We start from the raw sequence: 27169 nt of genomic DNA, 5'->3' as shown, positions 1-27169 counted from the left end.
TCTTTTACTTGAATCAATATGTCTTCTCCTTTTTCTACCATTGTCTGAACTCAAGGCTTTGGACTAAGCAAACAAAATACCAATGCCCACAATAGCAATATATCAACTGGCAGAGTCCCTGGGCTTTTCTTTTGTATTCTTTTTAAATCTTCACCATGATGGTTCCATTGTGATATATTTATCAACTCCTTAAAAAGCCATGGACTACGTTTTTGTATTGTATCAACATATGCCCTGACTGCTCTTGATTTTACTGGGATGCCTCCTTTCTCTAACAATTTAATTAACACTCTTTCAGTTTGTGTTTTTACTAATTTCTGATCCCATGTTTCTACTATAACTATAATACAACCCAACAAGATAACAGCAAACAAAACCGAAACAGAAATAAACAGAAATGGAACAACAAAAAATCATTATATCAGCCTTTCTATCCTCCTGAAATGTCCATCCGTCCTTTCTCCCTATCTGTTCCTCAGATGCAAATAGTTTTTCCTCACATGTGAGTGGTTTTTCTTCCATCTCACCCATCTCCAGGGACAGGCAACTTAAAACAAAAGGGAAACAAAGCGAAAGAAGAATCTTAAAATGGCTATGCATCCTCTCGCCCTGCCCTCAGGGGTGAGCAGTTTACCTTATCACTTACCCTCAGTGGTTCCCATGTGGGCCACCAAATGCCACAGTCTGGCTGGGCACAATTCAGGAGCCACTTGTCAAGCAGAAATGAACTCTATTTTTAGAACACACATGCCACACCACACGAGCTCTTCAGGAATTCCCTCAGAGCCCAACTGCCACCACAGGCTTCTGGTGAGCCTCTCAACCCCCCACTCCTCCTGCTCTTGAGGCCAATTGGCTGTGTTGCATGGGCGGAGCCAAAAGAGTACCCAATGAGCAGCTCCATGATCTGAAAGGGTGGGGAAACAGCCCAATGAGCATCACCACAGAGGAGCCAATCAGCTGGCAGCTGAAAGTTTGCTGGGGCCCCTTTGGCTGTGGCTCTCAACACTTTGTTTCCAGTAGTTTCTGCACTGTTCTCTTTTGTATTTTATCCCTTCTGCAGCATTGTGAAACCTGACAGAGTAATGACCATGAGTTTTCTTCACATGACTATAGTCAGAGAGTTATAATCCCTTTATCAGTTTAGAAATTGATGTGAAAATTTTTGCAACACATGCAGGTGTCACAGACTTGGATCACCACCAATTTCCTCTGCATGGGGAATCAGATGGGCAACTGGGCTGTCCTTTTATTGTACTTGTCTGCAATTGCCTTGATCCTGGGATCCTCCAGGAGGGAAGGGTCCTCAGGCTTGGCCCAGGGCCTGTCGGGAGAGCCAAGGGGGCTGTAGGCAGTCACCACAATGCCTTTGGAATGGCAGTATTGGATCAACTTTTCCTGAGTTAGGTATGGATGGCACTCAATCTGGTTAACTGCTGGCTTATATTTCAAGCCAGGTTTGTTTAATATCCTCTCAACCTGAAGATGATTAAAGTTAAAGATGCCAATTGGTTTCAACAGCTCTCCATCTACCAGCTCTTCCATGGCCGTCCAGGTGTCCACAAAATCAGTGTCACTGGGAACCACGCTGCCTGCCGCATCCAACGGAAAATAGTCTTCACCATGCTTCAAGCCTGTTGGCCAGTGAATCAGGTAGAGGTCCAGGTAGTCCAGCTGCAGATTGTTAAGGGTTTTCTGGAAGACTCTTTTCACCAGGCTTTTGTCATGGAACGTGCACCACAGCTTGCTAACCATGAAGAGTTCATGGTGCTTCACCACCTGCTCCTTGAGCTTCTCCTGAAGGGCCACACTCACCTCCTTCTCATTCTGGTACACCTGAGCACAGTAGATATAGCAGTACCCAAGGTCAATCACTACCTTCACAGCCTCAGTCACCAGGCCTGGAGATGACTTCCAAGTGCCCAGTCCCAGGAGCAGCATCTATTGAGCTTGATGTGGCTGACCATTGCTGCAGCACGTTAGAGACCCCAGCCCTCAACCGTGCAGCAGTTGCTCCCGGGTGCATCTTTAAATGGGCCTTGTGTTCTGCCTAAATGTTTCTTTTTATGACCCTGATTCTAATCCCCATAGACATCTCATCCATGATCCCAGAAAATGGCTCCCTCTAAAAGGTTTTTTTAGCAGTTCTACAGGCTTGTGAAGGTGGTGAGAAGAAGGAGTTGGAGAAAGACAGCACCTTGATAACATCAGGCCACTTCAGGGCTCTCAAAATGCCAGGCCAGGAGCAATGTGTTGTATGCTTTTCTTTTGTGCCTTTTTCCCCCTCCAAATTAATCATAGTAAGACATGACAAAGTAATGAACTCAAGTTGGCATCAGACAGCTGAAGCAAGAGAATAGCAATCCATGTATCAGGAGGCAATGTTGTGAAAATGTATTATTAGAAATGAGAAAGCTGGGACTCAAACTGGGTTTGGGGGCTTCTCTGGTGCTAATATCCTCATCTAGTCCTTAATGAAGGACTTGAAATTATGTATAATGATGAGGGTCTCCTTCCATTTCCATGCAATTTCCCTTCTCTCTCCCTTTCCCTCCCACCTCTCATTCCTGCTTAATGTTAATCTTCTTCTCATGCTCTTCCTCCCTGCTTTGTTCTTAGTTGCTATCCTTATATCAAAGAAGACATTTGGTATTTGTTTTTTAGGGATTGGCTAGCTTCACTTAGCATAATCTGTTCTAGTGCCATCTATTTCCCTGCAAATGCCATGATTTTGTCATTTTTTTTAATGCAGAGTAATACTCCATTGTGTATAAATGCCACATTTTTTAATCCATTCATCTATTGAAGGCATCTAGTGAGGGGAAAGGGGGAAAAACAAGGGAGAGAAATGAATTAAAGTAGATGGGGTAGAGAGAGAAGATGGGAGGGGAGGGGATGGGAAGGGAAGGGGGATAATAGAGGATAGGAATGGCAGCAGAATACAAAGACACTAGTATGGCAGTATATAAAAACATGGATGTGTAACCTATGTGATTCTGCAATCTGTATACGGGGTGGGGAGGAAATGGGAGCTCATAACCCACTTGAATCAAATGTATGAAATATGATATGTCAAGAGCTATGTAATGTTTTGAACAACTAATAATAAAAAAAAAGAAGGACTTGAAATTAGAAAGACATGAAGCACCATGGCAGGTCATATAAAACCCAAAACAGACTTGAATAAACAAACAAAAATTTAAAAAAGAGAAGAAAACAAAGAACTATTGCCTTGCTAACCATACTCACCAGCTTTTTATGGGGTTGATACAAATAAAGTTGCATAAAGTTTAAAAGTAATTTCAGAAGTTTTTTTAAAAAAATATTATTTTTAATCATTGACAGGGACAGTGTACACTCATGCCACATTTTTATTTGGTGATATTATTTATGGACAGTTCACTAAACCACATTTATCATAATTTTAAGGCTACCTAGGCCAATGATATGAGTAAAAATGAAATGGTTTTTAAAAAGATAAACAATATTTGACATAGCACTTATATCCATGAAGGAGGAAAAACAGAAGATCTTAGATATATGGAATGCTTGGATGAACACTTACACAGAAGAATGAAACCTGGCATGTAAGAATGTGTTCTCATGATGCCATAGTTTCTTTATCCATTCACCTTTTGATGGATGCCTAGCCAAGTTCCATAACTTGGCTGTTGTGAATTGTGCTGCTATAAACAAGGGAATGCATACATCTCTAAAGAATACTGTCTCTAATTCTGGATAAATATGAAGGAATGGTAGAGTAGGATCATATGTCAGTTCAATTTTTAGTCTTTTGAGGAACCGCCATTCTGATTTTCTTAATATTAGTTTATATTCCCATCTATAATATAAAAGTTTTTCTTTTCCCAAAATTATTGCCAGAACTTATGGTTTATGAGCTATCAACTTTAATTAAGTCTTCAGATTTTGCAGTTCTAGGTCTTATGGGTATATGTATTATACATACATATTATAAATACATATCCATGTATGCATATATAGGCATGGAGGGATATGTATATATAATATTCCATATATTCCACATACGTGATATATGTACATATATATCAGTGATATATATATATATATATTATATATATATATGTATATATATATATCAGTGATATATATATATATATATAATTCATATATATGTGTGTGTGTATATATATATATATATATATATATATATATATATATATATATATATATATTCTATATCAAAGGAGTTTGTACCATTATCCTAGAATGTAATAAGGCATATTAAAAGCCTTCCTAATTTCCTTTTATCAGAATCAATGGATCTTTTTAAGGAACTACAGATATTTCTTCTCCTGTTTTTTTTTTTTCCCGTGAAAACAATAGGCTTTATTTTACTGTGATGATCAATTGGTTTTCTCTAATTTCCTTGTACTTCCAATATTCAGTTGAATGTCTCTTAAGTAGGGGTGTATAGGTGGAGATAATACAGAAAAAATAATTAAATAGTACTAAGAAGATACAGATTGTCACAACTGTGAAATATTAATGAAGGTATATGGAACAGAGGTGTGAATAAATTACCTTGAATATTAGAATTAACAACATAAAAAAGAATTATGCCTGCTTATTTGTTTCATTTCTTCCATCTTCTTTTTTCTATTTCAAAGATGTTCAAGCAATATAGAAGTACAAATTTTAACATGTGTCTCAGAATTCCATCTCATGGGACCCTCAGAAGATCCAGACCTGCAGCCCCTCCTCTTTGGGCTGTTCCTGTCCATGTACCTGGTCACAGTGCTTGGGAACCTGCTCATCATCCTGTCCATCTCCTCTGACTCCCACCTCCACACCCCTAAGTACTTCTTCCTCTCTACCCTGTCCTTTGCTGACATCTGTCTTTTCTAACCATGGTCCCAAGATGATTGTGGACATCCTAGCTCATAAGAGAGCTAACTCCATTGGGGGCTGCTTGACACAGATGTCTCTTTTTACCATTTTGAAGTATGGATTATGTGCTTCTCACTCTGATGGTTTATGATCTATTTGTGGCCATTTGTCACCCCTGAACTCTCATCTCTGTGGCCTGTTAGTTTTGGTATCATTTTATTTGGCTTTTTGCAATACCAGTGGCACAATATGGCTTTATTGCACTTTGCCTACTCCAAGGGTATAGAAATTGCTAATTTCTTCTGTAATCCTCTCAGCTTTCTATTCTTGCATATTCTTACATCTTATCTAATAATATTGCCAGATATTTTCTTGATATTACATATGGCCTTTTTCCCACCATAGACATCCTTTGCTCCTATTATAAAATAATTTCCTCTATTCTGAGGAGCTCATCATCAGGTAAGAAGCACAAAGAATTCTCCATTTATGGGTCTCACTGGGCAGTTGTTTGCTTATATTTATGAAGAGGCAGCGGAGTGTACCTTGGATCAGCTGTCTCACATTCTCCCAGGAAGGGTGCAGTGGCCCCAGTGATATACACTGTGATCACCCCCTGCTGAATCCTGTCATCTACAACCTGAGGAACAGGGACATTAAAGGTGCCCTGAGAAGGCTACATAGCAGGTTCATATAATCTCAGAAACTTTAGAGTCCAGTTTCAATGTATGATTCAAAATGCAGCAAAGCTAAACATCCAGTTCTCTTAATCTAACTTTCAGTATTAATGATCTATTTAATTCCTCACATGTCTTTAGTGCAATGCCTGTAGCCAGTGTTGGGAAGGAATGTTTGGCAATTCTTTATATTTTTAATAAAGTGTCACTTTAGAATAATGAAGGATTTTAGAGAATAAAGATGATGTATATTTCATAAAAATATTTATGTAATACATGCTGGTGATCAATATATTTGGGAATGGTAAAATGATAATTTTTGTAAATTAAATTTACCACAATAATAGTGGTAAATATTAACTTACAAAAATTATCATTTTTACCATTCCCAAATAATATAAAGCTAAAAGTTTTTTTTAAAAAATAAATTAAAAATTTATAGTAGAGAAGAGCCCCTTCATTAGTAGAGATGAACTGATTAAACACTTGGTGAGGCTCATTTTCTACTCTTGTTCTTTTTTTTTTAAAGAGAGAGTGTGAGAGAGGGAGAAGAGAGAGAGAGAGAATTTTTCAATATTTATTTTCTAGTTTTCAGCGGACACAACATCTTTGTTTGTATGTGGTGCTGAGGATCGAACCCGGGCTGCACGCATGCCAGGTGAGCACGCTACCAATTGAGCCACATCCCCAGCCCTACTCTTGTTCTTCATCCTTAATATTAGGAAGCTCTTAGAGTTGCTGACATGTTCAACTACTTGGTAAATAGGAGCCCTATGCACTGAGATGCTAAGATTGTACAATAGTCAAAAAACCAGCCTGTGCCTCCAGCCCTTCAGCTTGAGGACTCCAGTCCTGTGTATCTCCCTGCTGTGGATGTCTGTATCAGGAAGCTCCTAGCTGAGTCTGAGTGGATATCCTGAGGTTTATGTGGGGACCACTGGGCCCCAGGGATTTGGGGGCTTTGGAACTGCCCTCCTTAGTCCTAAATCAGCAGAGCCCCAGTGTTAATCAGTAACTGCTGTGGAAGGGAAGGAAGGGTGGAGGAAGGACATTGCCTAGCATTATTTCTTCACCATCAGGAGGAGCATGCAGTTTGTCTACTCAGATGGGAGAACAAGGTGAAGATTGTCAGTGATGATACTGTGAGTTCATATGCCTGGTTGTGGTGAGCCCAACAGAAGGCTCATGGAAAGTCCTGTTTTACTTCCACACTGACTCTTTTAGCTGTAGACTGTCATCCACAAGGGGAGAAAATGTGTGCTTAAAATTATGTCCTCAGCACTCCAAAATGCATATGAAAGTCATGAGGCTGAGGATCAAGATAAGGTTAGCATCTAAACATTATGATACTTTCTTGAGAGATCCCTGAGTGCCACATTATGAGTTTTGCCTTATTTGTAGATAGTTTGAATTGCTGTGCAAAGTATTTCCCAAGTAAAAGTGCCAGTCATTTCATTTTAGAGAATATAAAGGACCACAGGTGTTTATGTAACTTTTAATGTTGACTAACTGAAAACACATTTGAAATGCACTGTGGATTTGAGGCACGTGGCACCTGGGCAGGCCAGTGCTGGCAGGGTGTCCCTTCCTCAAGCACTCCTGTGTTGCACTTTCCTGTCATGCCAAGATGGGACCCTTTTCCTGGGCACTTCCCTTGGGATTTCTGGTAGATTCCAGGACACAGAAGTTGGTGGCATCAGGTGCATCGATTCAGGAAGAACATCTGAGATGAGACAAAGATCTTGGGTCAAGTGGGCTCAACCCTTCCAGCAGAGACCTCCGTGTTTTTCTACTCAGGACACCTTGCAGCTGCTGTGTCTTCCTGCATTCTGGTAACCAGCCCTCTCCATCTGATGAGGAGCAAAGCAGGCCTGGGTTTTATTACTACTCAGGGTCTTGGAAATAGTTTATAAATGGCTATAATCTGCTTCAGTTTAAAAATGTTCTGATGGATGGGAAACAGTGAAAAAGACCAGTGCATCAGACCCAGAGATTCACAATTAAATTTTGGCTGCTGTTAGCTGGACTCATTCCTTATTGAACAGAGGGCAGTTAGAGAAAGGCAGTTAGTCAGCTTCTCTGGATCTCAGTAATGTCATTCAAGATGATTTCCAGTTGATATAATGACATTGAATCCAGATTAAACAGAAAACCTGTGCTCCCAATGTGACTGAGATGTGATAAAGGTGTAAAATACAGGCACAAATGGTAGAGAGTTATTATTAATATGGAAAGGCTCACCTTCATACTCTTCAACTGAAATATCTTGTGAATGACGTTACTGTGTTCATATTTCTGTAACGTTACCTTTCCATACTCCCCTGATGTAAGCGTATGCTGTATATTTGGGTGGAATAACCATCCCCCTTTCATTTTTGATTCCATAGAGCCTATACCATGTTTGACACAGGAGATGAAAAAAAAAATGTGCTAAACAGTGAGTAGACCCTTGCTCTGTGCACAGGTCCTGGCCTTGCTCAGCGGGGTCTCACTGGTGCTCTCCTGTCTGTACCTTCCTCCTACTCAGGTATGTCCCATAGAGCCAGAGACAAGATGGAGCAGCTCTGGTTTGTGTCTATGTCATGGACACAGGAGCCCCATACTTTCCCTTAACAGCATCTACAACCTTCAATTACTCAAGAACAATGGCAGAGATGTCCGTGAGCCTAGGAAAAGCAAAATCGGAGTGAAGGGAAGTGACAGGAGACAGAGCATTTTAGAGTTTCACATCATTCCAATATTGCAAAGTAATCCCTTGAAAATCATATTGATCAGTAGGCCCACTATTATCTTGATGACTAAATGCTTAATTTCAAAAAGTGATTAAGTTAATGTCACAGAAGTATATACTTATTAAAGTTCCCACAGCACATTTTTGCTCTTTATACTTTAATAATAATACATCTTACAAGCAGATATATTTTTAAGTCTGAGAAGGGAAAGAAGTACATTGAATAAATACACAGCAGAGCTCCTCATTAGTGTTGGGGACCAAAACTATTTTCTTTGCCTTACCCATTGATGATAATGGAAAGTCCTTGGAGATGGGGATTTCATGGACCAATTAGTCTAATCTAATTATGAGCTCTGTGTATTGATCTTCCAAGGTCATATATAGTCCTCACTCAGAATGTGCTTGTAGTCCTTCAGTTGATGGTTCTTGTCCAGTGAGCTGCATGGCCGTGCCTCCTCCTGAGGTGTCTGCATCAGGAAACTCCGGAGCACATGATCTGTTCCTGTGGACACAGTTGCTCCTTCCCTGGGCTCCACACTTGGTAGGGTCTCAGGGTCAGCACTTTTAGGTCATGACCCTGCAGGGAAGCAGCGTGACCCAGTAAGTACAGAGGGGGCCTTGGATGTGGGAAGGAGTGGGGAAGTAGTGTTACCTCAGCACAGGGGCAAATACCACAGAGTAGCCACATGGGAGGACACCAGCGTGCAGCTTCAACCTTGGGGTTGTGGGGTTCAAGCTTTTGTCTCAGGTGGGGAGATCAAAATTCAAAATGCGCTCTCCACCCACACTGGTTCTAATGCACGCAGAAATCTCACCCACAACAGTACAAAATGAGTTCTTCAGAAGTGTTTCCTAAACTCTGAAAAAGGACTAGGGAGGTGATAAGGATGATGAGGAGGGTGACAGAAGCCAGACCACCATGAACTGAGGTGCAGGGCTTCCCAGGCTCAGGTGCTGAGGAACTTGTTCTATATCATTTCATGTAGCACCATCTCACTTTAGTTATATTTATACACTTCATTATTATTACATAGAAAAAGAAGAATTGTGTTTTACGTATGTAAATTTTACTCCTTTGCTAGATAGGAAAAGATGCAGCCTTATATGCACTGGGCTGTCTGGCCATGGACACAGGCCATCACAGGAGAACACTGGCAGGCAGTCCCATCAGCAAGCCCACCAGCCATTTCTCTTCCCTGTCAGTGCAGAAAGAGAGCCTTGCTCATGGTGCTTTTCCTGTGGGATTCCTGGGGATCACAGGGCAGAGCAGTGTGTGTGTGTGTGTGTGTGTGTGTGCGTGTGTGTGTGTGGCTGCTGCAGGCACTATGGAAGAACAGCCACAGGTCACAGGAGAGATCAGTAAGAGAGGCTCATGGTCATTCAGCATAGATCATGCTCCTGGCCTCCCTCCATAGCCTTCTTGAGCTCACCACATGCTCTTCAACAGATGAAAACAGCCCTCTGAATCTCAGAGGAAACCTAATATTAGGTCTTGATTTCATTCCCACTCAAAAAACTGGAAGGAGTTATAAAACGTACCTGAGATTTACTAGTGTTTAAGATCTGTGGACTTAGGCTGAAAACTGTTAAGTGGGAAAGTAAAAAAAAAAAAAAATTAACTGATCCATTTTAGAGTCTGTCAGTCCCAATCTCTATGTCTGTAAGGCAGTCCCTAGTTTCATGGGGGTCTAGAGTCAGCCTTGCCATCTGAGTTGATTTCCCACTGATGCAACTACAATGAGTAAAGATAAAAGATACTTGGTGCTATTCTCTGTATAATATAAGATATGTGAATAAAATCTGGGCCAAAATTTCTGGACATTATTGTTACTGTTAGCATGACTAAGTTGATCTTAATGCCACTCAACAGATGCATTCAGTGGTCTGAAGTGACTGGTCCTATTTCTGGATGGGACACTTTATTTTTGGACTTACAGATGCATGTGCTGTACATTTTAGTACAGTTTCCTTTTTCCTATTTCTTACACTCCAGGATCCATGCTCTGCTCAGCACAGTGAGGTGTCTAGAGCATGTGTGTTGGACATTAAACCCACCCATCCTTTCCATCCTAAATTGGCCAAATGAATTTGGATGATCAGACTTGTGGCCTCCTGTCTGAATATTCATTCTTTTTTGCAGTGCCCACAGAAGTTAAAATAGTGTCTTTCTGTGTCCATGTTTTGGACATAGGGACTATTTAGTTTTATTTAATGTCATCCACAGTAAAAAAAAGTTTCAGAAATCATGATGGAAATCTTCTTGGATTTGAAGAGTGGCAATGAGGCAGAAGCTGAATGGCACTTAACACTGCAGCCTTCCATGAGGCACAGGTCAGAGTTTCACCTCATTCCAGCCTCCAGTGCCCTTGACCATGGCTTTCCTCCATAATGCTGATAGTTACCTAATCATGGAATTTGTTTATTGAAACATAGTGACCAAATATTTATTGAATTCCACATTTCCCTTTGATGCTCCACATGTTGTGCAGATGGTGTTATAATCTGTGTTTTCCTCAAGCAGTGAGCAGGGAGAGGAGGAGAGATTCACACACTGTGCACACACTTGCAGGTGGAATGTGGGTCTGAAATGCTGCCTTCCTGACTCCAGCCCAGGGCACCAGCTCTTCTGCTGCAGCCAGAGGGAAACAGTATTCCCTGCAGAAGATGAAATTTCTTCAGGACTCTTCAAGGACAGCACATTACTACTTGGGCTGATGCTTCATTTTCCTGAAACATATTAGGATTGAGAAGATGTAGGTGATATTGTCTGCTCTTATAGGGACATAAATGTAGGTCATTAATAGCAAATTTCAACATGCATTTTTTTCCATTGGAAATCAGTCTCCTATCCCCAACCAAGATGTTATGGAAAATTATTTTTTTTAATATGGAACACTTCATGAATTTGCATGTCATCCTTGCACAAGGGCCATGCTAATCTTCTCTGTATCATTCCAATTTAATATATGTGTTGACAAAGCAAGCATATTCTTATTTCAGTGACAAGTCAATTGGCAGAAAATTTTGAAATCATTGCCATATTAATAAACAATCCTACTAAATGGCAGGGTCTTTTCTTCAGGTAGCTCTTTGCATCAGATAAAAACTGAAGAAGAGGAATGTACTTCACAGAGGAATTATCACCTGAGGTTAATGTAACCTGGTATATTTTTGGGCAATAGGCATTGATCTGCAGAATACTTAGGTGAGTATTTTTAGGTACTTTTAAAGCAATTTTGTAAAGGAAAATGTATGGTAGATAACACTGAAATGAAAATACCAACAGAATATCACACCTCCCATTTAATGACAGTAGATGTGCTGGGAGACAGGTGTGCAGGAGAATGGAATCAGGTAGAGATACTAAGACTCAAATTTCTTACATAATGATTCAGATCTCTTGCTACTGTTAGTCCTGGCACAAATATTATTGGATTAACAAATTTTAATATAGGTAATGGGTATTATGGGCAATAATAGTAGATAATATTCATGGAGCATGTTCTATGTCAGGATGTTGTTAGACAATGGATATCAGATCTGGTATAAGAAAGGACTGTGGAGATCTTTACATGTGGACATGCAGATATAATTGGTGTTGGTCTGACATTACTGTGTATAGATATTCAAAGGTATACACAGGGACACTTAATAGTGGGAGAGAATTACAAGTTATGCAGCTTGAATGATTTGTCAAAATAATTTCCTGATGACAACCATACAAGGTTGGGAACTATTACCCCATTTTACAGGTGAGGAAGTTTTGAAGAAGTTGTTTTATTATTTCTTATTATACTCTGTTTTGTGCTGTATCCAGTTCAATCATTGTGAAAAATAAAAATGAACCCAAGTGTACTTCATGCAGCCTAAATAAAAGAATTGAAATGAAGGTGTCAGGAATGACTGACCAGAAAATCCATAAAGAAATAAGAAGATTGGAAATAAAACTTGAGTTTAAGGGCTTTCCTTTTTCTTAGACCATAAAAAAATATACTTGATGGATTGAGATCATAAAACCATGAAGCAGTTTTGGCAGGCTAGAGGAAGTACAGGATCAAGAAAAAGAAAAAGTTAAGTGCCATTTTATAGAACAGATACATTGCTGATATTGTATTGGTTGACACAATAAACCTGCATGAAATAAAACTATTCAAAGGAGATTTTACAGTCTAGGATTTAAATATAATTGACAGGTACACTGCACACCAGTGCCACATTTGTGGTTAATGCTATTATTGATTACGTGCAATGACTCAATCTTGTTTATCAAAATCTGAAGTTTATCATAGGCAAGGTTTCTTATTTCTTGTTATATAATTTTTAAAGTGAAGACTTAAATGCACAAAGGAGGCAAATGAGAAGATCAAAGATTGATGAGACCCCTTTCAGAAAATAGAGCATACTTCTTTCTGATTATGATGCATCCCCTTTGATTTAGTTGTCAGGAAAAGTCATTACATAGTCACAAATATCTTGTCAAAGGAATTTGTTCCAAGGCCTTAGAACCAAATGAGGTATATCAATTTCTTCCTAATTTCTCTTACAGGAAGTCATTACTTATTTCCTTTTTTTCTTAAACAGCAAGCTATACTCTATTGTGATCATGAACTTCTTCTCTACTCTGCTCCTGGATTTCTAATTTTGCTTATGAAAATGCTGCAAATGTAACTATGGAAAGAGGGTGAATTATGGAGAATGAATGAAAGAGTATGTAGAGACTGGGAGTCTCACTACTGACAAATTTTTTTGAAGGTGTAGTGACCTAAAGTGTGAGCAGCTTCCTTGTACATACTTAATTTCAAATGCTTACAGAATAAGGGGTGCCTGTTTATGTATTTTTTTGTAACACCTGCTTTGTTTTTTCAAAAGGTGTCCAAGCAGTATACTAGCACAAAACACAACCAGCGTCTCTGAATTCCAACTCCTGAGCCTTTCAGAGGACCTAGACCTGCAGCCCATCCTCTTTGGACTGTTCCTGTCCATGTACCTGGTCACAGTGCTTGGGAACCTGCTCATCATCCTGGATATCAGCTCTGACCCCCACCTCCACACCCCCATGTACTTCTTCCTCTCCAACCTCTCCTTGGCTGACATTGGTGTCATCTCCACCACGGTCACAAACATGATTGTAAATATTCAAACTCACAATGAACTTATCTCCTATGAAGGATGCTTGACAAAGATGTCTAGTTTTGCCATTTTTATTTGTATGGATTATATGCTTCTGACTGTGATGGCCTATGACAGGTTTGTGGCCATCTGTCACCCCCTGCATTATCTAGTCATTATGAACCCTCACCTCTGTGGCTTCTCAGTTTTTGTGTCATTTTTGTTGAGTGTCTTGGACTCTCAGCTGCACAATTTGCTGATCTTACAAATTACCAACTTCAAGAATGTTGAAATTTCCAGTTTCTTCTGTGACTCTTCTCTACTTCTGAATCTTTCGTGCACTGACACCTACTCTAATAACATTGACAAGTATTTTCTTGCTGCTGTATATGGTCTTTTTCCCATCTCAGGAATCCTTTTCTCTTACTATAAAATTATGTCCTCTCTTCTGAGAATCCCCTCTTTAAGTGGGAAGTTCAAAGCCTTCTCCACCTGTGGCTCTCACCTGGCAGGTGTTTGCTTATTTTTAGGAACAGGTACTGCAGTATACCTTGGTTCAGCTGCATCACATTCTCCCAGAAAGGACGTGGTGGATTCTGTGATGTACACTGTGGTCACCCCCATGCTGAACCCTTTCATCTACAGCCTGAGAAACAGGGACATTAAAAGGGCCTTGAGGAGGCTGCAGAGGTGGACAGTCTGATCTTTGTCCCTGTGGGGTCTGGTTGCAATATGTGTTGGAAAATGTAGTAAAGCTAAATACCTGATCCTGTCAATATGCACCTTATGTGTTAATTTCCCATCAAGTTCCATAGTAGAATGGTGCAGACCATGTTGGTTGGCAAATTTGGGAAGTGTTCCTACTGGGAACAAGGATTCATATTGGTACTATGAAGAATGTTGGAGATGGATGATGGTTATTGTATCACAACAAAGTCTATATTTAATGCTATTGATGATGACATTTATGACAAATATTTATAATTTTAAAATGCCATAATGAAAATTTTCTTCAGAAGCTACTATGTTTAAAAAACCCAATAGTGTAAATGGACTTGTTTCACAGAAAATTACTGTAAAACATCACTTTATGTTCATTTTCTACCCTTATTCTTCCACCATTGCTGTTAGGAAATCCTTAGTTTGTGATATGCTCACCTAGTGGCCAGTCAGGAGTTCTATGCTTTGAGCCTCCAAGTTCACACCATAGTCAATGGGCAGCCTGTGCCTCCAAGCTTTCAGCTTCATGGCTCCAGACAGGTGGGCCCCACACTGTGTGTCTTCTCACCCCGGAAATGTCTTAGGAGGTCCCCACCTCAGTGTGCACAGATGTCAGCCCTAAAGATGAGGTGGGAGGCCCCTGGGTACCAGATATTTGGAATCCACTCTCCTTAGTCACTACCACCTGAGCCAGTGTAAATAGGTAACTGATGAGGGAGGTGAGGATGGAGGAAGGACCAACATGCAGTGTGGCTTCCCAGAGGTAGAGCACTGAACAGTTTCAGTCATGGTGACTGAGAGTCGAGGCATGTGTGTGACATCCACGGTGGTGGTGAGCATGGCGGCAATGTCACTACAGTTTTCCTTTCCTCCCTCACTGATCCTTCTTGCCACAAACTGTCATCCACATGGAGGGAATGTGCTCTTCACACTGTCCTCAGCACTGAGAGATGTCCATATAGGTGATGAGGAGGAGGTGGACCTGGATGAGGACAGCACACAAACATATGATCCTTCAATGAGAGATCCCTGAGTGCCTGAAGTGTGAGCTCTTTGTAGATTGTTTAATTTAAAATTTAAAATTTTAAATTTGTCTGAAAAATTTCACCAAGGTATAAGTGCCATGAAATTTTATTTCACAGAATCAAGCGGATCAGAATTTTTAGTAACTTGTGCTAGCTGTTTAGATTAACTAACTGAGACTATGTTTGAAATGCACTGTGGGTTTGAGGCACATGGCATCTTGGCAGGACAGTGCTGGCAGTTTGTCCCCTCCACAATCCTCCTGTGTTTTACATTCTTGTCAGTCCAGGAGAGGACCCTGTTTTTCTATGCACTTCCCTGTGGGAATTCTGGAAGATCCCAGGCCAGAGCACCCAGTGGCATCAGTTCCACCAGCTATGGAAGAATGGCTGATATAAGACAAAGATCTAAAGTCAAGTGGGCACAGATAATGCAACACAGACCTCCTTGTGTCCGTCTCTCTGGGACATCCTTGCATCTGCCACATCCTCATGCGTGCTGATAATCAGCTCACTCAATTTAAAGAGGAAACCAAAAGCAGGTCAGGATTTAATTACCAGTTGCAAAGAAATAAGTCTGTATTTGATACGTGCCTGCAGCTAAGACCTCTGGATTCTGTTGACAGCGCTCTGATTTTTGGAAAACAGTGAAGAGATTAGTACATCTGATCCAGAGACTTAAAATTTAATTTGGGCTTCTGTTGTCCCAGCTGGTTCTTTCTTGAATACCTGGCAGGTTGTTAGTGTCTATGATACTCAGCAATGTCATCCAAAGTGGTTTATAGCTGATACGATGTCATTGAATCCACATTAAACTGAAAATGTGTATTTCCTATGTGACTGATGTTTGATGAAAGTGCAAAATATGGACAAAATGTTAGATAGTTCTTATTCATATGGAAAGGCTAAACTTCCTACTATTCAATTGAAATGTTTTTTGAAATGAATTTATTATTTTGTTATTTCTATAATGTTATATTTTCATACTCCCCTTATGTAAGTTCATGCTGTATATCTGGGGTGGAATGACCAACTGTCTTTCTTTTCTGATACCCACAAACTTACACCATTTTAGGCACAGAAGAGATATATATATATATTTTTTTCTATTATATATTATAATTCTATTATATATTGATGTTAAATATTGAATAGGCCATTGCTCTACAAACAGGTTGGCTTTGCTCAGTGGTCTTCAACACATGGGTGCTCTCCTGTATGTACCTTCATTCTACTCAGGAATGTCCCAGAGTCAGAGGCAAGACTGAGCAGCTCCTGTTTCTGTTACCCTTACACAGGGCCCATACCTCCCTTTGTGAACATATACAACCTTCAACAATGGCAGAGGTTTCCATGAGCATAGGAAAACCAAAGTAACAACAAAGGGAAGTGATGGGAGACTCTTAGAACTTGTTCTGAGATACTCTTGAGAATTTCACATTGTTCTAATACTACAATGTCCTTTGATAGTTTTATTGGTCATCAGACCCACTATATAACTGAAAACTGAATGTTTAATTTAAAAAAACCCAAAACATAAAAACCATAATGAATAAGTAAATGCCATTTAAGGGTAGACTTATTCAGGTTCCCAGAGCAAATTTTTATTATTTATATATTATCCTAATAAGAATGGATGTTTAATATGTATCTTTAAAAATGTAGAAGTTAAAGAAGTAAATTGAACATACAGCTTAGCTCCTCATTAGTGTTAGGATCCAAAAAATCATGTGGACATACATTTTCCTTGTATTCCCCATTAGTGATGGGAACTCCTTGGAGATTGGGATTTCTTGGACCAATTATTCTAATTATAAGCTCTGTATATAGATCTTCCAAGGTCATATCATATGTATCATAGTTGATAATCAGCCTGTGCCTGCAGCCCTTCCATTGATGGTTCATGTCCAGTGAGCTGCATGGCTGTGCCTCCTCCTGGGATGTCTGCATCAGGAAGCTACTGAACACATGATCTAGTCCTCTGGACACAGTTGCTCCTTCCTGGGCTCCACACTTGGTAGGGTCTCAGGATAAGCACTTCTTGGTCATGACCCTGCATGGTGGTAGTGTTACCCAGTAAGTGCAGATGGGGCCTTGGATGTAGGAAGGACTGTGGGAAGTAGTGTTACCTCAACTACTCACCACAGAGAAGCCAGGTGGGAGGACACCAGCGTGCAGCTTCAACCCCAAGGTTGTGCAAGCTTTTGTTTTGGGGTGGAGATGAGAAATATTACTCAAACTGTGCTCTCCACCCACACTGGTTGGGGTTCTCACAGAAATTTCACCCACAGCAGCACGAAATGAGTCCTTCAGAAGTGTTTCCTAAGCTCTAGGAAAGGACTATGCAGTGATGATAAGGATGATGAAGGGGATGACAGGAGACTAGATCATGAATTGATGTGCGGGGTTTCCCAGGCTCAGGTGCTGAGGAACCTGTTCATTCTTATTTCATGTGCACCATCTTATTTTGTTATATGTGTCCACAGTATTATTATTACATAGAAAAAGGAAAAAATGTGTTTTACTTCTGTAACTCGTACTCTATTGTTGGGTGAGAAAGAGTGCACCCTGTTTGCACTGGGCTGTCTGACCATGGATACAGGACTTCACAGGAGAACCCTGGCAGCTTGTCCCATCAGCAGGCCAACCTGCCATTTATCTTCCCTGTCACTGCAGAAAGAGTGTTTTTCTTCCACTGGGCAATCCTGGGGATCACAAGGCAGAGCAGTGGGGGCACCTACTGCATGCGTTATGTAAGAACAGTCACAGGTCACAGGATATGTCACAGTAGGGGAGGTTGATAATAATTCAGCACTGATCAGACTCTTTGGCCTCCTCCAGAACCTTATTGAAGCTCACCACATGCTCCTCCATGCTTGTAAAAAGTTCTTTCATACTCAAAGCAAACCTATGGTCAGGGTTTTTATTTCATTCCTATTAATGAAACTGGAAAGGTTTAAAAAATGTACCTGAGGTTTGCCAGTGGTTAAGACCTCTGGACCTATGCTGAAAACTTCCTGTTAGGTGGCAAAGAATGGAAACATGTAGTGGATGGATCTCAGAGTCTGCCAGTCCCACTTACTGTCTCTGTGAAGTCAGGCAGGTCACTGTTTTCATCTGAGTTGATTTCTAGTTGACATCACTGCAGTGAGTAAGGATTAAATAGACCCTGGAGATGCATGTGTGCTGTACTGGAAGAAAACATCTCCTTCCTTCTATTCTGACTCCTGTGCCCCTGCTTTGCTTGGCACTGGGAGGCATCTAGAGCAAGTCTGTGGAGCATTGAAACCCAACCCTCTCCCATTTCCTTACCTTAATTGGCCAAAATCAATTTGGATTAATGGGGTTATTGATTCCTGTCTGTATGTTCATACTTTAAGCCATGCCTTGTGGAAACAATGACAACTTTAAGGTGTCTTTCTGTGTCTCTATCACAGTTATAGATCCTCCTTATTATTTTATATTATCATTTACAATTGTCAACTTGGATGGGATCATGACAGATCTTCATGAGTTTAAAAAGGAAATGAAGTAGAAACAGAAGGGGCACCTACAGCTTGAGCCTTCAACTGAAGCACAGATCAGAATTCCACATCCTTCAAGGTTCCAGGATCACCTGAAAATAGCATTCCTTCCTAACTTTGGTATTTCCCTAATCATTGAATTCTTAAAATTAAAATCACAATGACCAAATTTACTATCTTCTTGCCTTGTCTTTGTTGCTCCATGTTTAGGAGATGGGTGTGATTTTCCCTATTTTCATTAAGCAGTGAGCGAGGGAGATGGAGAGATTCATACACTGTGCACACATTGGCGGGTCAGTGTGATAGGACTGAGCTGTAGCCTTTCTGACCCAGCCCAGGGCACCATCTCCTCTACTGGAGCCAAGTGTAAATATTATCCTTTATCCAAGACAAAATTTTTCAGGTGTTATCATGTAGAGAATATGCCATTCTTCAGGTGATACTTTGCATCCAATAGAGACTTTGAAGTCTATGAATATACTTCACAAATGGAATTAAGACTTCAGGTTAATTTATACTAGTAGATTTGGTGGGCAATGGGTATTGTGTTGCAGACTACATTTTCTATAGGTGGATTTTAATGAAAAAAATTGATGGATGTGTAAATGAACGCTGACATAGAAAACACTGGCAGAAAATTACACCTTCCCAATTCATAATAATAAGTATGTTTGGGAGACATGTTTGCAGGAGAATGGAATCAGGAAGAAATACTAAGGCTCAAGTATCTTAGATAATTGTACAATTTCTATTCAAGGATAGTCCTGAGACAAGTATTATCAAATTCTTATGCTTTAATATAGGTAGAGGGTATTGACAATAAGAATAGGTAATATTCAGGGAACCTGTTCTATGTGCCAGGATGTTGTTCGACATTGGTTTCCAACTCTAGTGTAAGAAAGTTCCCCTGAACTTCACATGCAGATATGTTGATTAAATTGGTATAGATCTGATGCCACATTATATGGATATACTAAAATATCCGCAAGTGGATGTGGTAATAAATGAGACACAACCACTAGATATGCAATTGGAAAGGTAAAACATAATTTCTTATGAGAACCAAGATAGATAATTATTTTCCTATATTAAAATTTGAAAATTGCCCAGAAGTGTTTACTTATTTCCTGTACTACCTTTTATGAATTGTTTTCTAATTCAATCACAGTGAGAACTGTCATAACAAAACAGCTTTGTCATCATGTAGCTTAAGACAGAGAACTGAAATCCACATATAAGGAATGACCAGATGTCCATAAAGTGGAAATAAGATGGTTGGAAATAAGAGAGAGATTTAGGGCTTCCCATGGTGCAAAAATCTTATATTTTGAACTTGATGAGCTGAGATCACAAAACCCTGAAGCAGTTTTAACAGGTCAGAGGGAGAAAAAGCACAATGTGTTGTTTTATTTACCAGATATTTTCCTGATATTGTATGAATAGAAAAAAAGCCTGTATAAAATTAAACTATTCAAAAGTATTTCCTATCATTTGTAATTGTAATATTGTCTACTTTTGCCACATTAGTAGTATTACTATTGATGATGTGCATTTAATTCATATTTATTGACATTTGAATTATTCCAAAGACAAGGATACTTGTTTCATATTACATAATTTTTGAACAGCAAGCTTAAACTCACAGGGGAGGGAAGTGAAAAATCAACGAATGATGAAACCCTTTCAAGATAACTGGTTCATAACCTTCTCTCTGTCTATGGCTCATCACTCTCAATTAAGTTGTCAGAGAATGGAGCCCCAATGGTGTCTTAAATAGAATAAGTCAAAGAAGTTTGTTTTGGTACAAAGACCAAAATGAGGTAAAATGTCCTGGTTCTTAATTAACTTTTATGAAGATTGCTTTTTCTTAATTGAAAGGTCATTACTTATTCTCTGTTTTTTCTTTAAACCATAGGCTAGATTTTATTATGTTATTGAACTTCTCTCTTCTGCTCCTGTGCTTTTAACTTTGCTCAGTTCAATGTCTTCAAATCAGGAATGGAAAGAGGGGTGAATTATGGAGAGAGCTATAGTGAAAGAATGTGCAAGACTGGGTTTTGCACTATTGAGAATTATGTTGAGGGTATGTGAATGTCTAGTGTGAGCAGCTTTGCTGTGCATACTTGAACTCAAATGCACACAGAATCAGGGAGGCCTGCTGATGTATTCTTTTTCTCATTCTCATTGCTTTCTGAAAAGATGTCTGAGACTTATAGAAGTACAAAATCTAACATGCATCCCAGAATTCCACCCCATAGATCGCTCAGTTGACCTAGACCTACAACCCATCTTCTTTGGGCTGTTCCTGTCCATGTACCTGGTCACAGTGCTGGGGAACTTGCTCATCATCTTGGCTGTCAGCTCTGACTCCCACCTCCACACCAGCATGAACTTCTTCCTCTCCAACCTGTCCCTCACTGACATCTGCTTCATCTCCACCACGATCCCAAAGTTGCTGGTGAACATTCAAACTCATAAGGAAGTTGTCTCTGATGTGGGCTGACTGACACAGATGTCTCTTTTTGCCATTTTTGGATGTATGAATTATATGCTTCTAACTCTTATGGCCTATGACAGTTTGTGGCCATTTGTCACTCTCTGCATTACCCGGTTATAATAAACTCTCACCTCTGTGGCTTCACAATTTTGAAGTCTTTTTTGCTGAGTCTTTTGGACTCCCAGATACACAATTTGATGATCTTACAAATTACCAGTTTCAAGGATGTGGAAATTTCTAGTTTCTTCTGTGATCCTTCTTAACTTTGAATCTTTCCTGTTCTGACACTTCCCTGATAACATATTCAAGTATTTTTTTTGTTACAACATATGGCCTTTCCTCCATCTCCAGGATCCTTTTCTTTTACTATAATATTATGCCCTCCATTCTGAGGATCCCATCCTTAGGAGGGAAGTACTAAGACTTCTCCATCTCTGGCTCTCACCTGGAAGTGTTTGTTTATTTTATGGAACAGGCATTGACAAATACATTGGTTCAGCTGTGTCACATTCTCCCAAAAAGTGTGCAGTGGCCTCAGTGATGTACACTGTGGTCACCTTCATGCTGAACTCCTTCATCTACAGCCTTAGGAACAGGGACATTAATGGAGCACTGAGGGGTCTGTACAGCAGATATGATAGGGCAGAAAGGTGGGAGGGAAAGGGAGGGGTCAGGGGATTAGCAAGGATGGTGGAATGTGATGGACATCATTATCCAAAGTACATGTATGAATACATGAATTTGTGCTGACATACTTTATATACAACCAGAGATATGAAAAATTGTGTTATATATGTGTAATAAGAATTGTAATGCATTCCACTATCATTTATTTTTTAAAAAACAATAAAAATAAAATAATAATAATAAAATAATAAAAAAGAGATTGTGTGCACCCAAAATAAAAAAAAAAATAAATATTCAAAAAAATGAAAATTTGAGATCACTGTTCTATGTTAAATAATTTCGTCTATAGTAGGTTAACAATACAATTAACCAAGGCAATGAAACTATGTTACAAATGTGACTGTTTCAAGATAAAAAAAGAATCCGTCTGGTCCTTGGCTTCTCTTGGTTGGTAGGCTCTTGAAGACATTTTCAATTTCATTACTTGAACTTGATCTCTTTAAATCATGTATGACATCCTCATCAGTTTGAGTAGTTCATATGCCTAGAAATGTTTTAATGTCTTTGATATTTTCTATTTTCTTGGAATATAAATTTTCAAAATAGTTTCTAATTATCTTCTGTATTTCAAACTTGTCAGTTTTGATATTTTCTTCTTCATTTTGTATTTTAGTAATTTGAGTTTTCTCACACTTTCTTTTTGTTAGAATGACCAGGGGTTTGTGTATTTTATTTATTTTTTTCCAAGAACCAACTTTTTTATCACTTTTTTTCAATTGTTTTGATTTCATTGATTTCAGCTCTGATTTTAATTATTTCTGTATTCTACTCATGTTGGTGTTGATTTCTTCTTCTTCTTCTTCTTCTTCTTCTTCTTCTTCTTCTTCTTCTTCTTCTTCTTCTTCCTCTTCTTCTTCTTCTTTTTTCCTAGGGCTTTGAGATGTAGTTTTATTCATTTATTTGTTAACTTCTTATTCTTTTAATGAATACACTCAATGCAATAAACTGTCCTCTCACTATTGCCTTCATGATGTTCCAAAGATTGTGATATATTATGTCAGTGTTCTCAAAATTACTTGTAAGAATTTTATTTAAACCTTGATTTCTTCTACTATTCATTTGTCATTCAATAGTTTATTATTTAGTCTCCATTTGTTACAGTAGCTTGTATTTTTTTATTTTATCATTGATTGCTAATTTCATTCCATTGTGGTCTGATAGAATGTAGTGTATTCTCTCTCTCTCTCTCTCTCTCTCTCTCTCTCTCTCTCTCTCTACTAAGAGTTGCTTTGTAGCATAAGATATCGTCTATTTTAGAGAAAGAGTCATGCTTCTGAGAAGAAAGCATATACATTTGTTGATGGATTCTGTATGTAAATCTGAATTATTGATTGTATTATTTAGTTATATAGTTTCCTTATGTAGTTTTTGTTTGGAAGATCTGTCCAGTAATGAGAGATGTGTGTTAAATTCACCCAGTATTGTTGTGCTGTAGTCTATTTGACTCTTGAAATTGAGAAGGGTTTGTTTGATGTATATAGATGTTCCATTGTTTGGAATATAACTATTTATAATTTTTATGTCCTACTTATATATACATCCCTTAAGAAGTATGAAATGTCCTTCTTTGTTTCTTCTGATAACTTTGGTTTGAATTCCACTTTATCTGAGATGAAAATGGAAACCCCTGCTTGTATATGCAATCCATAGGAATGATAAGTTTTTCCCCCATACTTTCATCTTCAGCCTGCAAATGTCTTTGCCCATGAGCATATTGTTGGGTCTTGCTTTTTAATCCAATCTGCCAATCTATGTCTTTTGATTGATGACTTTAGGCCATTGACATTCAAGTTTATTATTGTGATATGTTTTGTATTCCCTGTCATTTTGATGTATTTCTGGTTTTTAAATTGATTTAGTTTCTCATTTGGTTGAATGTCCCTTTAGTGTAGATCCTCCCTTTGCTGGTTTTCGCTGACTGAACAGGTCTTGTTTGTGTCTGGTCACTGAAACACAAGCCCTACACTTCTCCTTAACAGCGCCTACAAACTTCAGTTACTCAAGAACAATGACAGACATGTCCATGAGTCTAGGAAACGTAAAGTAGGAACAGAGGAGAGTGAGAAGAGACCCTAGAGCTTGTTCTGAGACACACTTTAGAGTTTCTCATCATTCCAATGCTGCAGAGTCCTTTGACAATTGTCCTGAGCAGGAGACCAACATTTTTTAAATGACTGAATGCTTCATTTAAAAAAAAATAATGACCAAATAAATGTAACTAAAGCATATGCTCATTAGGTTCCAATAGCAATGTTTTGTTATTTACATTTATATTGCATATTTATAATAAGAGTAGACATTAAATGCTGATTATCTTTAAAACACAGAAGGGAGAACATTAAATTGAATACACAAAGTCCGTCCCAATTATAGCTAGGGTTCAAATCTTAAGTGGACCTTCATTTTCTTTTCTTCATCTTCCTGCATTAATGTTGAGAATTCCTTAGAGATGTCATTGCATGGACCAATTAGTCCAATAATGAGCTCTGTGCATTGAGCTTCCAAGGTCACATTTTAGGGCCCAGTCAGCTTGTGCCTGCAGCCCTTCAGTGCATGGTTCCTATCCAGTGAGCTGCATGGCTGTGTGTCTTGCTGTGGTTCTGCATCAGGAAGCTCACAGCTGACAGCATATTCATGGGAATGCTAGAAACAGAGTCTGAGCCTTTGTTGGGCACCAGGTATGGGTGGGTCTTGGCATATGCACTTCTTTATCATGGGCCAGCAGAGAAGTAGTATAACCCAGTAGGTGCAGATGGAGCCTTGGGACCCTGGAAGAAATATGGAATGTATTGTTCCTCTATCAGAAGGACAAACATCACAGTTTGAGTATCCAGATGGGAGTTTTCAGTATGTCAATTTTCATGCATCTCGTTTGAAAAGTTTATGTTTTTATTTTTTGCTTGGGTATTAGATATCTTATTTAAAATGTGCTCTCCATTCACACTGCTTCTGTTTTCCATAGAGTACAAAATGTGTCCTCAGAAGTGTTCACTAGCCTGGTGCAGTGGTGTGTATATGTAATCCTGGAGGGTTGGGAGGATGAGGCAGAGGATTGTAAGTTTAAGGCCAGCCTCAGCAACTTAGCAAGGCCCTAATTAATATAGGGAGGTCCTATCTCAAAAATTGAAAAGAGCTAAGGATATGGTCCTGTGGCTAGACACCCCTGAGTTCAATTTCTGGTACCAAAAAAGAAAAAAAAAAAAAAACAGAAAGAATGAATAGAAAAAAGATTTCCAAACACCATGAAAAGTCTCTGGTGGTGATAAGGATGAGGAGGAGGATGCCAGAAACCAGAGCACCATGGACTGACGCTCAGAGCTTCCCAGGCTCAGAGGGTGAGCAATGTGTTCTCTATCATCAGTTTCATTTTGTGTGCATTGTCCCACTCTGAAAATGCATGCCCCATATATCATTAATTTACAATAAAAAGAACTTTGTAATTATGCAACTTGCTCTTGTTTGTTAGGTAGGAAAGACTGCACCCTGGTAGCACTGGGCTGTCTGACCATGGACACTGGGAATCACAGGAGAATCCTGACAGGCTGTTCCATCAATAAGCCAAGAGCCATTACTCTTCCCTGTCACTGCAGAAGAGAGCTTGCCCATGGTGCAGTTCCTTGTTGGATTCCTGGTGATCAAGGGCAGAGCAGGGCGGGTGCCTGCTGTATGCACTATGGAAGAACAACCACAGATCACAAGAGAGGTCACACTAGGGGAGGCTGATGATCATTCAGCAGAGATCACGCTATTGGGCCCCTTCCAGGACCTGCTTGGACCTCACCACATGCCCCTCCATGGTTGAAAACAGCACTCTAATCTTAAAACAAACTTAACATTATGTCTTTATATATTTTGTTCTTACATCACTTGAATGTATACCTTATATTTAAAAACTTAGGACATAGGTAGAGAACTTTATGTTGGGTAGAAGAAAACAAAAACACACAGCGGATGGGTCTTAGTGTCTTTCAGTCCCACTTACTGTGTCTGTGAAGTAGCAAGTCACTAGTGTCTGGATTCAGCATTGATATCTGAGTTGGTTTTTGTTTGATACAACTGCATTGACTAAGAATGAAATAGATACATCACGCTCTTACAGGAATAATGCGGAAATTCTGGACAGAGGCATGGACAGAGGTTTATTCATGAAGGCAGGTACATATGAAAGGGAGAATGTGGGCTGTCTTGAGGCTGAGATGAAGCCCTGTTTGGGGCTGGGTGTCGAATGTTTATAGAAGGGCTGTATCAGGTCCTGGACAGGAGGTGGAGCCAGGGTGAAGCTGCACAATTTTGTACCACTTTTTTATGCACTTGTTTATTTCCCCCATATCACAGGGGCATGACACAAGGGTATGGACCAAGGGCATGTTGTTCAAGATTTATAATTGTGCTTTATACATCTCAAAGACTTGTGGATGTTTCCTTTAAGATTCAGTATTTCCCCTCTCTTTATCCTAAATCCCGAGCTCACTAAAAACTCAAATTTCTCAGGAAATTGTTCAAATCCCTCTATACAGTGTTAGTCCTGAGACAAGTATTGTCAAATACATATATTTTAACATAGGTAGTGGGTGTTATTGAAATATGAGAAGGTAATATTTATGGAGCTTTTTCTAAGTGACAGGATGTTGTCAGACAATGGTTTCCAAATATGGTGTAAGAAGAAAACCACCTAGGATTTCACATGCAGATATCCTGATTAAACTGGTGTTGGTCTGATTTCACAGTATGTGGATAATCTAAAATATCCAAAGATGAATATAACATTAAGTGAGACAAAACCACTAGTTAGGTAATTGGAAAGATTTTTAAAACCCAAGTAGGTAATTATTACCCCAAATTTAAACAAATTAAATCACAGCAAGAAGAGACTAATAATGACCCCAAGTTACACTCACATAGCTTAAGTGAGAGAATTACAATATGCATAACAGGAACCAGAGAATCCACAAAGGGAAAATAATGTGGTTACAAATAAAAGCTTAGCTTTGGGCCTTTTTTTGGTGATGAGATCTTAAACTGCAAACTTGATGGACTGAGATCACAAAACCATAGACCAGTTTTAACAGGTCAGCTGGAGGACAGAATAAAGGAAAGAAAAACAGTGAAGAGCTCTTCTATAAGCCAGCTATTCTGCTGATATTGTATGGGTTCATACAAATAAACCAGTATAAAATCAAACTTTTCAAAGTGTTTTTTATCATTTATGTTTTTAATACCATCTCTTTCAGCCACATTTGTGATCAGGGTTACTATTGATTTTGTGCATTTTGCTCAATAATATTTATTGAAATTAGAAATGTTCCAAAGAAGAGGAAATTTACATTATA

At 39.1% G+C, this 27169-nt stretch overlaps 2 protein-coding genes and 1 non-coding gene across 3 annotated transcripts; 1 reads left to right on the top strand and 2 right to left on the bottom strand.

Moving 5' to 3' along the window:
* Positions 1 to 1199: 1199 nt before the first annotated feature.
* On the bottom strand, positions 1200 to 1941 carry LOC124092249 (aldo-keto reductase family 1 member B1-like). The gene has a single exon (XM_058579296.1). The coding sequence runs from the start codon at positions 1939 to 1941 to the stop codon at positions 1225 to 1227; it is 717 nt and encodes a 238-aa protein (XP_058435279.1). The 3' UTR covers positions 1200 to 1224.
* A 9220-nt stretch (positions 1942 to 11161) lies between these two features.
* LOC124092636 (U6 spliceosomal RNA) lies at positions 11162 to 11265 on the bottom strand. Its single transcript, XR_006851678.1, has one exon. It is a non-coding gene; the product is annotated as a U6 spliceosomal RNA (small nuclear RNA).
* Positions 11266 to 13513: 2248 nt separating this feature from the next.
* LOC124092247 (olfactory receptor 7E178-like) lies at positions 13514 to 21158 on the top strand. The gene is made up of 2 exons (XM_046443718.1): positions 13514 to 14079; positions 20855 to 21158. Exons 1-2 carry the CDS (start codon positions 13514 to 13516, stop codon positions 21156 to 21158), a joined length of 870 nt encoding a protein of 289 aa, XP_046299674.1.
* The last annotated feature ends 6011 nt before the right edge of the window (positions 21159 to 27169 follow it).

The sequence above is a fragment of the Marmota monax genome, unplaced genomic scaffold, assembly GCF_021218885.2.
Source record: "Marmota monax isolate L192 unplaced genomic scaffold, Marmota_monax_Labrador192_F-V1.1 WCK01_AAM20220418_F8-fsc00102, whole genome shotgun sequence".
In the NCBI taxonomy this organism is placed as follows: Eukaryota; Metazoa; Chordata; class Mammalia; order Rodentia; family Sciuridae; genus Marmota; species Marmota monax.
The sequence above is the reverse complement of the archived record's forward strand: the minus strand, read 5'-3'. Positions and strand labels throughout refer to the sequence as shown.

What these genes read in the sequence shown, in the direction of transcription:
- LOC124092249 (XM_058579296.1), bottom strand. Translation starts at nt 1,941, where the DNA reads ATGCTGCTCCTGGGACTGGGCACTTGGAAGTCATCTCCAGGCCTGGTG.
- LOC124092247 (XM_046443718.1), top strand. Translation starts at nt 13,514, where the DNA reads ATGGCCTATGACAGGTTTGTGGCCATCTGTCACCCCCTGCATTATCTA. An exon ending in GCCTTGAGGAGGCTGCAGAG is followed by an intron (nt 14,080 to 20,854) that starts GTGGACAGTCTG and finishes CTTTCTGAAAAG; the next exon opens with ATGTCTGAGACTTATAGAAG.